A 13,732-nucleotide genomic window follows, 5' to 3' on the forward strand; every position below is an offset into this window, starting at 1 on the left:
AACCTCATAATGTATGATCTTAGGGCATGTCACTACATAACTAAATTGGTGCCACTGTGATCAATGTAGCTGCATTGATTTAGTGGGCTTGGTGAAGATGTGATAAGTCAATGAAAGAGTATTCTCTCGTCAACTTAATTAATCCACCTCAACAAGAAGTGGAAGCTATGTTGGCAAGAGAACTCCTGTTGACATAGCATGGTGTAGGTGCCACTTGAATTCTATGTAAGTTATGTCAACTTACATGATATAATTTACTTTATTAAACTAGCATAACTTAGATCATGCGTGGCAGCACAGCTTCACAGGTAATTAATCAGCCTCATCCAGTCAGAAGCTCAGGGCTCCAAGCATGGAGCTGACTGACTGGGTGAGGCTGATTAATCACCTGTGAAGCAGTGCTGCTGCACAGCTTAGAGGGAACACTGGTGGGAGGGATATCAAGGTTAGCTGATACAGGCAACCCCCGACTTACAACAGCCCGACTTACAACCCCCCGCATTTACAACCATAGTTCACATTTTTCATGCAAGATAGCTCCTAAAACCCCCCAATTTACATCCATAGTTCACATTTACAATGGCGTACGAAGCAGACTCCATGCGTCATCCCAAAACAGGAAACTCACAAGTCAGAATAGCCAGTCTGCAGCTGCTGCTTGAACTGCGTGTGTCTCCGCTACATCGATCTTCACTTTTTAGTTATTTTAGTGCATTATTTGAACTATTTAGTTTAGCTTTCCTCCATTTCCATAATCAATTTTGATATTTTTAGGGTGTGAAATGGGTTTCCAGGAACAGAACCACCATTTATATCATTGCGCCTATGGGAAATAAGGGTTTGACTTACGACGGCTTGACTTACGACAGTTTTTCAAGAACCAATTAGTTCGTAAGTGCGGGGATCCCCTGTATAGCAAACTTGCTAAAACCATGTTTCATGTGCATCACAAGGTGATGAAGGCCAGATGAGTGCTATATTTTGAGCTCAGTTTCTACTTGGAAGAGAATGTACCAAAATAAACACATACCACCTTTATTCAAGAGAATCCCTGGAGCAAGCTGGTTTTGTGCCTAAATTTTGTCTTTACCGAGCAGCTACCATTGTATATGAATGAATGTGAGGTGATAGAAGTGCTCATTCTGTCTTTCCCTGTCTGATAACTGATCAGAAGATACAGAGCTGATGGTTTTAGATGCTCTTTTGTTTCCAGACTACCACTATTTCCCCAATAAATGCAGCACCCACATAGAACTATAAAGAACATGATTTGAATAGTTGAGTAAAAATGCCAATTATCAGTTTCAGCTGTTGTCAGTAAAAATTGATAATAAAATGTATTATTTTTTGCCTTGCCTCTTACTTTGAGCGAACACGTAAAAAACCCTGTTTACCATCCAGAGACGTCAAGGATGATGGATCTTTTGGCCAGTCATAGCCCCTACATAGAACAAGAATAGATTCTAGTAGACATGCTTGGCTGACAAGCAGATAGCTCTGAGACAGTGTAGATAGCCAAGAAAAGGGTAATTCCCAAGCCAATGGGCATGTGCATATCCAGCAAGCAGTTGGCACCTGCTGAAAAGAGCACAGTGAATCAGGCCATTCTGAACCTTGCCCTGTCTTGGCAAGGCTCCCTTGGAACAAGGCATATCGAGTGGCTATATCCAGTCACCCAGACGTGTGGCGCAAAGACTGCTTTTATCCTTTAACTTTCATTACCAAGCTTCAGCATTTTACTCTTTTAAACAAATCCCTCAGGAATGTGGAACTTCCACAAGGGCCTTGGCCAACATTTTCAGAAGTGGCTATTGACTTGAGATGTGTTGAACTTTATTTGTACAATTGTTGAGCTCTCCCAGCTCTGAGTTGGAGCTGCTGAGCAGAAAAAACGATGATTCCCTGTCACAGATCTAGTAAAACACTCCTGCTCGTGCACAGATCAGGCTGCTGTGAGGGGATCTGATTACTGAACTGCCAACATGCTTTAAGCTTCCAGAATTTGAACAGACTCAATGCACTGCCTTTAGTTTGGGGTCCTTAGGCCCACACTCGCAGTGCAGATCTTCCATCCCATGCCCATTCCTGAGAACTTAGGCCTCATGGTCCAACTGCCTAGCTCCTGACTCCTCAGTTTGCCCCATTGCTGAAACTTACCTTCTCCCAAACTACAGCCTCGTGGTGCTCTGGGGTCACATGCACCCTTCAAGGGTATATGATAGGTCTGGCACATAACACAGAGCGACAGACTTTGCTCAGAATTCTAAACACGGGGCTCTTTACTTAAGAGTTAAAACACATGATAGCGCCCCTCATTCCAGATCACTTTTCTGCTAGGGGACTGTCTCAGTTCCCCCACCTCATCAGTCTCCCATAACAGCTTCTTGAGCTGGTGAAAGTGGCGGAAGGCACCAAATACATGAGCTCCTGCCTCTTGTAACCTTTCAGTCCCTCTATCTCTGGGTTTCCCAACCTATGGGTTAGGACCCAAATATGGGTCACCATTACATTTCAAAAGGGTCGCCAAGTGTCTCCCCAGGTGCTCTGCCCTTCCTCCTCCCCCCATTTTTGAATTGCTTTGGGTCACCTGAATTGTCAAAATGGGTCCCCCTCTGGAAAAGGTTGGGAACCGCTGCTCTATTTAGTGATTCCCAGATCAGCCTACCAGATGAGTTGGTTGCTAAGAAATTTTCCGCAGACAAACCAGTAAAAAGACCATGGTGAAGACAAAGTTCAAAACGGAGCTTGAGGATATATATGGAGAGTTCATAATCTAAGAATTAATAAACTGTAAATTGACAGATTACCCAAATTCTTACACTCATCCCTGAAAATTAGGCCCAAATTATCTCAAGTTGGACATCTAAAAACTGAGGCACCCAAGGGGCCATTATGCCATCTGGGCATTGCTGGAGTTCATTCAATGCACTGCACTCAGATGCCTTCCCTGGACATGTCCCTGACTTTCTTTGTCCAATGGAAGCTATGTAGGATGATGTCTTAGAGATAAATAATTTCACTGGCTCTGTGCTCCCTCAGATTCCCCCATGCCGGGGGAATCCACAGCACACTAGTCAGGCAGCTTTGTGGAAGAAGATCTGTCCTAATGGATATATGAAGTGAGCTGAGGGTTTCTTTCTTTCTCTTCAAGTACATTCTCATTGTGAACTATCAATTTCAAATGTTGATTGATTGATTGATTGGTGGATCACTTCAGTGAGAAACAACTGATGGTCCTCTTAGCTGATTCTAGCTGATTACCATCTTTTAGTAAAATGTATTTTCTTTGTATATTTGCTCATCACTAATGATAATGATGATATTAGGAAAGGCACAAACATGATTGGCATTCCTAACTACTCTTGTGGCAGGAGTAAACAGATGGGCCTGTTATTCATAGGGTTGCAAGTTCTTACTGTGTAAGCACCACTGTTCAGCCTTTGAAGAAACTCTGGTTGTTGTTAGTTTTGTGATGGGAATTTGCTTTCTGGCTCAATCATTTTAACATTGAGAAATTTTAGTGCAGAGTTGCTCTGTGGGACCTAGTCATTGGTGTGTGGGATGAGAGTTCTGAAAGAGGGTGCTCCCTTTGAGTTGTTTGTGACTTGCCTCTGTTCAAAGACTATTTGATATAGTATAAAATAAACAAGTTGCACCAAGAATATATCCAGCCCATACTTCATTTCACGGATTTCTCCTCCAACATGAAGCTGGCCTGTGAGGCCCAGATATGTTCTATAACTCCTTAGAGGGGTGACACAACGATTTACCAAAAAATATAATTTGTTCTGCGATATCTATTTTATTCAACACAGTTCTGATTGAATATGTCAAGTAATCACTCACAAACATTGTTAGCAACACTTACGTTTCTCTGGAGATTTGATTGTGTCAACAAATGGATGTGGAGTCAAAGTGACAACTAGATAATGTCTGATACTGGCAGCATTGCAGCAGGTCCTGCATTTGACATCAATCAAGGAGAAAGCCAAATCCTGGGCAGAACAGAGGAATTTGGCCTATTGCCAAGGAGTATGGGCATATGCTTCCCCTCCCTGTATAATGCTATGTATTCTGTAGATGTCCAGTAATTCTTTTTCTCTTTGTTAATAAAAGAGAACAAAATGGTAACAATTACTGCAGAACTCAAAATCAGAGTGTGTGTTCAAGACCCTGGAGAGGCCTAACCTAGTGATGTGAGCAAAGGCCTAGTGATTTAAGGCAAGGAACTTCGGGGTTCTAATCCTTGCTTCTGTGTTCTTGGGCATTTCAGTTTACTACTTTGCCTCACTTTCTACCAATGGGCAAATCATTTTAAAAACAATTGAATTATTTGTTTGAAAATGTCAGTATATTTGTGAAATATAAATGTTTGCCAGTTCAGTTGATCTGTGACTCAGTGAATAATTTTTAAAAATGTTTCCTGATTAATTTTTAAATGGTAATGAATTTTGTCAAATAAATTATTTGATAAATAATATTCAACTGGCAGTATGAATGTACCCATTATGAAATATGGATGAACTGACCTGCCTTGTGAGGGTATTATGAAGCCTGAATAGCTAATGTACAAAAGTTTTATGAGCACTACTTAGTATTATTTGTCTATATTCTGGATTATAGAACACCTCAATCACCAATAAAATCCAACACATACCTCCTGTAGTTCCTATTTTATGTTACTCTGCTGCCCAATTAAAATTTCATTAAGCTTCTCACCTATAGTAGCTTTATCCTCGGACCAATGCACAGCAGCTTTTAACCCCTTGCTGCATTTGTATTGTTACTAAAAATGAACAGTATAATTGGCAAAGATATCTCATATTTCTTAGTAAGAAGGGTCTCATGAGCCAATAGCGGATGACTGTCTGTTACCTACTGACAGAATTATCTGTACTTCTTCCCATTTATCAGTTTTCATTATTGCTTTTAAACAACTATTCTTGAGACAATACAATTCCTGTGCAAAAGTTGTATGTTGAAATCATGCATATTAATTAACGTGGCCCTGCTTTGTAAACTTTTGATGTATCATGCTTCCTATATTTTGTGGAATCATTTAATAAAAGGAATATTGATACAGAACGCCACTTTGCAAATCATAGCATAGGAAGTTTAAAGGTTGAAACATTATGCTGTTGATCTGAAAACCCTTGTGTGGCATGTAACGGTGCAGCAGGAGATTGTGCTTTGATACAAGTGTGAGTACATGCCTTGAGTGAGCACAGATAATGATAAATGAGTCTTTATTCTCCTCCCTTAATATTTTAAGTCCCCCATCTTCAAAAGAACACTTGGCAAAAGAGGGGCAAGCAATAAACAGAGAATGAATGTATCAGGCTACATACAAGTTACCACTTATGTTGATATATGTTATGTTGTTCAGTGGTGTGAAAAAGCCACTGACCTAAGCACTGCTATGGACAATCCTGTGTCAGTAAGGGTATGTCTACACAGCAAAGTTATTTTGGAATAATGATCATTATTCCGAAATAACTATGTGAGCGTCTACACAGCAATTTTGTTATTTTTAAATAATTTCAAAATAATGGATGGCTGTAAACCTCATTCTACAAAGAATAATGACTATTCCAAAATAGCTATTTCAAAATAATGTGCGTGTAGACGTTCCACTTCTGCTATTTCGAAATAGCCCTTCGCCAGGGCCATTTTAAGTTATTCCTCCCCAGGGCCTCCTGGGGCTCTAAATCGAGAGAGCATGTCTACATTGGGAAGCCTGCGTCGGACTCATTTTGAGGCTTCCCTAAAGTGTTGATATGCTATTTTGAAATAAACTATTTCAGAATAACTTGTTCCAAAATAACTGTATAGTGTAGATGTAGCCTAAGAGAGCTTCTGTCAATAGGACTTAACATTCTTCAGAGCTTTGTGGAACAGGGTCCACTATTCATCATTGAGTTACCTTTGTCATTTGGGGTTCCTGCCAAGTCCTTAGATGAACTTTAAACTTCTCCTAAGTGGAGGAACTGCCCAGGAGTGCAGTAACAGAAACAACACCTGCTTTTTCCTCTAGTGTTGAATCCTCTTCGGGGACACAGGGAGCCTTGAGTGTGCATCGGGGTTCCATGTTTACATCCCTGCATCTCGGGGTTCATCTAGCCTAGAGACTTTCAACCTATGGTCCATGACCCCCGGGGGAGTTCACAGATCATGTCTAAGGGGTTCGCAAAAAGTTGTAATTACCATAGAGCAATGGTTTTCAATCTGTGGTCCTCAGACTCCTGGAGCTCTGCAGGTTATGTTTGATTCCAAAGGGATCCACACCTTCATTCCAAATGTTTTAGGGTCTGCAAATGAAATGAAAACCCACTGGTCTAGCCTAGTAGCTTGGAAACATTGTCCAGGATAGACAGATTAGACTATACACTTTTCCGAAGAGGCGGCTACCTTTTTATTATATGTTTTTACTTTGCCTGCCACAGTGGGGCCTTAATCCCTTATTGGAGCCCTTGGTTGCTATTGCAGTACAAATCATTAATAATGAATCATAATATCTACAGTAGATGCTTCTTAAAATTAAGGACTGAGTTTAAAACCCTGCTGATACATTTATTTGGCTTGGGTACTGTCAGTCTCTTATTACAGTAAAACAGAAGTGACTTTGAGATTAACCTGAACATGACAAGTTATAATAACTCTGTACTCTTTCAACAGAAAAATCTGTTTAGACAATCTCATGGATGAAAATGAGAAAGACAGGGCAAAGAGGTGAGCATTTTTTTCTCTTATTATATTGTTCATTTTGTTGTGAACCTAAGGTTTTATGTTGCTGCAGAAGCTGTTTTTCCATCCTAATTAATGAAAAGGGAGAGAAAAATAAAGCCAAGTACAACTTGAAAAACTGTTGAATCACAAAGCACAATTATCAGCCATCTTTTAAGAATAAAAGCATGTCAACGGTGTATCTTCTGAAAAATATCAGTAAGTCAAATACCAGAATTGTTTTTCATATTACTATGTAGTGTTAATTAATGAACCTGTAGAATACTTATCTCTGCCATCATATAATTTTCTGGTCCATCATGTATGTAAAATATCCATTTTACCATATAATCTTATGACAAACACTTTGTAAAAGAAAAACAACCTCACTGAAAATATTGAGGTTTTCTTATTATGTTACCTAGTTTATACATGGGTATTTATCTGATAGTGATAATTGGAAAAAACAAAAACATGTAATATTCCAAACCACCTAAACATCAAGAAGAAAAAACAGCATTACAAATATTACTTTGGCTAGATGATAGGAGAGTTAAATGCCCCATTTTTAGTAAAAGACAGATTAATAGAAGCCACCACTAAAAATACCGATCCATTTTGCAAGAGTGAGAAGAAGCTATGCTATGGCGTGTGAGGAGTTTACTGGTACTGATACAGCAAATGCAGGGGTTAGAGCTCTGATTGATGGAGCTGTGTGTGTCTCTTCTTGAAAACAGAAGAAAACACTAGTGAGCAAGGGCAGAAAAAGCCAAGGACACTATGGCTAAGTCTACACTATGGCACTATTTCAAGATACTGGAGGTATCCCAAAATAGCTATTCTGCATCTTTTGAGTACACCCATTATTTCAAAATGGGCTCATTGTTCTGATGTCCCTGTAAACCTCATTCCTTGAGATGTAAGGAATGCTTCAGAATAGCAATTTATTTTGAAATAAGTGCTGTGTAGACAGTGCCAAATTTTGAAATGAGCTATTTTGAAATATCAAAATAAAATACGCAAATGTGAACAAGCACTGGGAATGTGATCTTAAGAAAACTTAAGAAAGTTTAGGGAAAGGGGAAAAAAGCTTGAGAGACAGCTTTTGAGCCAAGTCTGATTAGAAAAGGTGCCTGCTACTGTGAGGAAAGACACCATCTTGTTGTTTGAGTCCTGCTGTTTTTGGGGAAACAGGTCTTTGTAATTTTTTTGTAAATAAACTATATTGCTTCAAATAAACTTCTGGTTGCATCGCCAATTACTGTTCCTAACTGGAGCAATACACCAGATGCTGAATTTTTGGCTAATTGATTGGTTTTTAGGGGGTTGACACACTGTTAACTACAGTGATAATGTCACAGTTAATACATACACAGGAAATTGCTATTAACATTTTGTAGGGGTTGCTTTTTGAGGTAGAAAATAATTTGTTATGGTAAAACTCCATAATAATTGGCTGGAACCAGGAGTATCACAGAATCTGTTTGCTAGCAAAAGACAGAACTATGTAGCTCTTTAAAGACTAACAAGATGGTTTATTAGGTGATGAGCTTTCGTGGGCCAGACCCACTTCCTCAGATCAATATGTGGAAGAAAATTGGCACAACCATATATACCAAAGTGATACAATAAAAAAATGAACACATGTGAAACTGACAAATCAAATTTTAGAACAGAGTGGGGATGAGGGGGGAAGGTTAGTGTCTGTGAGGTAATGACATAGGGGTGATAATAGCTTCCCAATTATCACCCCTAATGTCATCACCTCACAGAAACTTCCCCTATTATCACCCCTATGTCATTACCTCACAGACACTAACCTTCCCCCCTCACTCCCACTCTGTTCTAAAATTTGATTTGTCAATTTCACATGTGTTCATTTTTTTGATTGTATCACTTTGGCATATATGGTTGTGCCAATTTTCTTCCACATATTGATCTGAGGAAGTGGGTCTGGCCCACGAAAGCTCATCACCTAATAAACCATCTTGTTAGTCTTTAAAGAGCTACATAGCTCTGTCTTTTGTTTCAGCTAGACCAGACTAACACGGCTGCTTCTCTATCGCTGTTTGCTAGCAGGTATTTTTTGGATGTGTGAGTGATAAGTATTGCAACCAGCAGTGTAACTGGTGTAGAGGAAGCCGTAGGTCACATGTAATTTTTTTTTTTTTTTTGTTCTTTCTAATGAAAGTATTTCCAGTCCAGGCACAACTAGTTGGTTCAGGCTCATCTCTTTAGATTCTTTTCCTGGTTCTTCCCTCCTGTGGCCTTTTTTCACTAATATAGGTCAGAACGTGCGGCAGTCTTGCTCAACTGTTCTCCTTAACTTCTTTTCTAATTCATGCACACTCAAGATACAGAAGCCCACTGCTTGATACCAGAAGCAATGTGCTGACTGACCTAAATGCTGCTACCGCTTAGGACTCAAGGGATGTCTTCTGAGGCAAAGGGCCTGTCAAAAGTTTTCTCAAAGCCATTGTGCCAACACTCTTCACAAGGGGCTTAATGTATGAGAGTTGCTAAACATAGTATTATTAATGCACATTACAAAGAGGCACTCTGTAAAAATGCACCAAACCATCTCTAAATAATGGAGAAATCTGTGAACAGAGGAGGAAGATGAAGAGTGTGGATGCCTCATGCCACATTTGAGCATGAAAAGATGTCTTTGGAGATGGTATAGCACAACTGAAAATGTAATACTTGTCAGGCATTGCTGGAATGAGGGATTGTCTTGCCTGGAGTGGGGAAAGAAGCAAAGGGGAGAATAGAGGGAAGAGTTACAGATTTAACTGTCACTACTAGTGCAGACTGAGATCCAAATTACTTTTATGATTCATGCCAGGCAGCCATTCAAAAGGAGGACGAGTGAGCAACAAACACAAGAACAGAGGATAACACATATCTTAAATAGTGGTAATTGTCGGCTTTGTCTACACTGCTGGCTTTTGCCAGCAGAGAGTATGCAAATGAAGTGCTGATTAGCATTTTGTCACACTTCATTTGCATAATCTATTCAAGCCATTTTTTTGCACAAGGGGTTTTGCGCAAAATCAAGCAGTGTGGATGTTACCTTTTTGCGCAAAAAAACCTTTTTGCAGAAGATCTTTATCCGGAAGGAATATATTATGCAAATGAAGCACAACAAAATGCTAATCAGCGCTTCATTTGTATACTCTCTGCCCACAAAAGCCAGCCGTGTAGACATAGCCGTCTTTACCATTTCAGTCATTTTAACGCCTTTTTTTGTAAGGGGCATTTTTGGTGATGCATAGGGTCAAGTCTTTGCTATTATTCACTCAAAATCAAAATTCCATTCAGAGGGTGTATCTTTTTTCCCATTGGCATATGCCAATGTCCTTTTAAGATAACCAGGAGATACATAACCAGAATTATTAGTATGAAATTAAGGACAGCTTCAGCAGAGAGCCTTAATAGTGAAATTCACTAGACTATAGAAAAAGCTTTTAAGGGAAGTGATGGAACCTGTATTGTTTAAGGCATTTAAAACTTGACTGAACAAAACACTAGGAAATATAGAACCCTGCACTGGCAAAAAGATAGATTAGCAACTTAATAAAATTTTCTGGTTTGTTCCTTTAAAGAGTCAATTATGTTAATTGATTTGGATTTTGGTAGAGTTATTTCCACTACAGAAGTTTTCAAATTCCCTTTGTAAATAAAATGACAAGTGTTTAAAAATAGGTACTTTCTGATTTCTCTCAAAATATCTCTTTCTTTCTGGGCAAGCAACACATACTCTAAATATGGTTGGAGGGTTGTTTCAGTTTTTGGGGAAATGGGGGCCTTCAAGCTATCATAGGTTAAATTACATGACCATAAAATGTTGATTTTCTATACATTTTCTTGAATTGTTCAGAAATACAATGAAGAGAGATGCAAATTTTGTCCCGACAGTCTTCTGCACTTGTAACTGAAGTAGGCTGAAATCAGTCAGACAGCACCCACTCAACCTTTTGTGTTCAAAGCTGAAAAATAAATAACCAAAGGATTGGCTTCTTTCTAGTGCCTTTCAAAGAATATTCAGGCTTGAGAGCAAGATAAACAAAAATCCTCTTCTTCCTCACCCCTCATCACTAGTAACATATGGAAGCCTCCACTGTAATATTGCTCCTGAAAATATTTATTGTGATACTGGTCCTTGGAGGAATGTAAAAGTTGGGTCAAATTTTATTCTCATTTACCCAGGTATACGTCCAGATTTCTTCATTAATAACAGTGGAATTACTGGATAGTTGCTGGTATGACTTTGAGTAGCTGTTGGCCTGGTCATTATTAAATCCTGTCTGTTTTTTATCAGATTTGTAGCTTTTAACATTTAACCAAGTCAGCCTTCGCCTCTGGTGTTCTTATTTGCCTGGACCCTTTCAGTGGAGTAAGCAGAAGTTCTGGCATATTTTACAGTTCATTTTTTGCCTTGTCATATAAACCCAGGTGACACCTTCCTGAAAAACTCTCCCCATTAACATACATAAAAATGTTCATATTGGGAGGCCTAGTATGAATTAAAATAAAAATATAGCTTTTGAAAAGATTACTAGGAACAGCAGGAAAAGCTTCAAGGTAGTGTCTGAAAGACCCTGATTAAATCGGCCCCATTGTTCTACAGTACAGTCACAAAAGAAACAGTTCCTGCCCCATTGATACTGGATTTAGGAGTTTAGATGGTGGTTCTGCACCACCTGGCTTGAAGTAGCTTACACTATATACCATGTTTACAATTTGGTTCAGTGGCTCTCAACCTCCTCACTATAAAAATTTTCCAACACCCCTGCCCTACCCTGAAGAATTTACAATTTAAATAGACAAGTCCTACAAGGGGAGTAGTATTATCCCCATTTTACAGATAGAGAAGTGACGCACAGTGAAATTAAGTGACTTACTCAATGGGACATATAGGGTGCATCTACACAGCAACATAAACTCAAAATAAGATATTCAATTTGCACTACACACATTGTGTAGCTTATTTCGAGTCTATTTCAAAATAGGCTATTTTGAAATTTTGCGCTGTCTACACAGCACCAAATTTTGAAATAAAGTGCTATTTTGAGCCATCCCTTACTCCTCATACAATGAGGTTTACAGGGACGGCGAAATAGCACAGTCACTATATTTCGGAATAGCAAATATGTTCAAAAGATATGGGGTAGCTATTTTGGGATACCTCTGGTATCCTGAAATAACTCTGATGTGTAGACATACCCGGAGTCCAGTATTCCCTCTAGGGTGCGCATCAAGAATTTTGAGGCCCGCCCACCTCCTCAGCAGGGTCATGCAGTAGCTGCTCAGGGTGAGGCCACAGGGCAAGTGGCTGCTTCCTACCGCAGGAGCAGCAGGGCAGTCACCTCGTGGCCCTGGCCCTATCTTCAGCCCTTCCCCAGGGCGGGAGCTGCAGGCCATGTGGTCAACTGCTTTGGCAGCCCCAGCCAGAGCCAGAGCCGCATGGCAGGCAGCAACTGTTCCAGCAGCTCGGCTGGGGCCAAAGCCACCTGGTGGGCGGTGGCTGTTTTGGTGGCCCCAGTCAGGACCAGAGCTGCCACACTGCAGCGGGAAGCCACCTCCAGCTCCAGCCTCCTGCAGATGCTGCTTCTGGATGTGACCCGGGAGTAGGACATGGCAGCGGCCAAGGAGTTTGTGTTGCGCAATCTGCTGGAAACTGGTGAGAGCTGCCAGCACCCAGCCCTTACCCCGAAGACAGTGTGTTCACACAGTGCCATCCACCTTGGATTGGGTGCCAGCTTCCCAGAGACAGCCACCAGCTCATCCTTTGCACTGGGGCCAGGGAGTTCAGGACATGGGGCTGGACTGACAGTGAGTGGTCGAACACTCAGGGCTGGGAGATACGAGGGAGCCTGATAGCAAACATAACTCATAATCAACAGATGTTCTAAGCTCCTTGGGGCAGGGATTCCGCTGCCTCTGTCTCTCCTCTGTGTCCTGTCCAGTCCCAGGTTTGCTTTGAAACTTAATCCCTAAAACGTGTTGAGCTGGCCCCCAAATGTTAATGGAAACAACATAGTAAACCCATGCCCCCTTCCCTGCCCACTTCTCCTGCTAGTTCATCCCCTGTGCAGAGCCATTAGTCAGAGCTCAAGACACCCTGTGGTGGTTGAGAGGAAGAATAGAGCTACCTTAAAAATTGATGCTGCTAGGGACAAAAGTTCCTGAAATCTTTCTCCTGAGGTTTGATTGCTTGGGGTTTCTACCACCATTTATTACTGGTGTTGTGTAGCAGCGAAGCACAGGTCTTTAAGAAAAACAGCTTATTGTTCAAACTTTGCAGGTATGTGTGTGTGTGTGTGTGTGTGTGTCAGGGTGATGTCTTGTTACCTTTTCTGTAAGGGTATGTCTACACTACAGAGTTTTGTTGGAAAAACGGCTGTTTTTCTGACAAAACTTGAGAAACATCCAAATCCGCAAGAAAATTTAAAGAACAGAGGGCTTTTCTGGCATTGGTAATCATCTTTCTACGAGGAAGAGGCCTTTTTCTAAAAGAGTTCTTTCACAAAAAAGCGTGTGTGGATGGGGAAGAAGGAGTTCTTTCAAAAGAAGAGGAAAGAGGAAAAAGCACTGGTGCCCTGGTGGCCATTCCATCCATAGTAATCACAGCTCACATGTGAGAGAGCATCCATTCAGTCTGGACGCTCTCTTTCAAAAAAGCAGATCGCTTTTTTGATGCGCTTTTGTAGTGTGGATGCTCTCTTTCAGAAGAAGTTTTTATGTAAGATCTCTTCCAAAAAAAGCTTCTTCCAAAAGAAGCCTGCAGTCTAGACATAGCGTAACTGATGGTATGATACAGTAGTACATTGGCACTTGGGGTCAGCCATAATAAGGGTGCTTGGGTAAAAGTTCTGACTTAACAGCTCTTTTTATTCATTGTGACTGGGAAAGGGCTGTTTTTAGTATTCTTCCTTCTGAAACATTTAATATATATATATTTATATGAATATGATATTCGTTAGTAACTGGTAGGTGCAAGTGTGGC

At 40.4% G+C, this 13,732-nt stretch overlaps 1 protein-coding gene across 2 annotated transcripts in view; it reads left to right on the top strand.

The window, feature by feature from the left end:
• Positions 1-13,732, top strand: part of NPAS2 (neuronal PAS domain protein 2) — a 165,121-nt gene that overhangs the window by 65,464 nt on the left and 85,925 nt on the right. For both annotated transcript variants that reach the window (XM_075917107.1, XM_075917108.1), the window contains exon 2: positions 6,676-6,729. In XM_075917107.1, coding sequence (XP_075773222.1) covers positions 6,676-6,729 — 54 coding nt within the window. The remainder of the gene's footprint in view (positions 1-6,675; positions 6,730-13,732) is intronic.

The sequence above is a fragment of the Pelodiscus sinensis genome, chromosome 1 (genome assembly GCF_049634645.1).
Source record: "Pelodiscus sinensis isolate JC-2024 chromosome 1, ASM4963464v1, whole genome shotgun sequence".
In the NCBI taxonomy this organism is placed as follows: Eukaryota; Metazoa; Chordata; order Testudines; family Trionychidae; genus Pelodiscus; species Pelodiscus sinensis.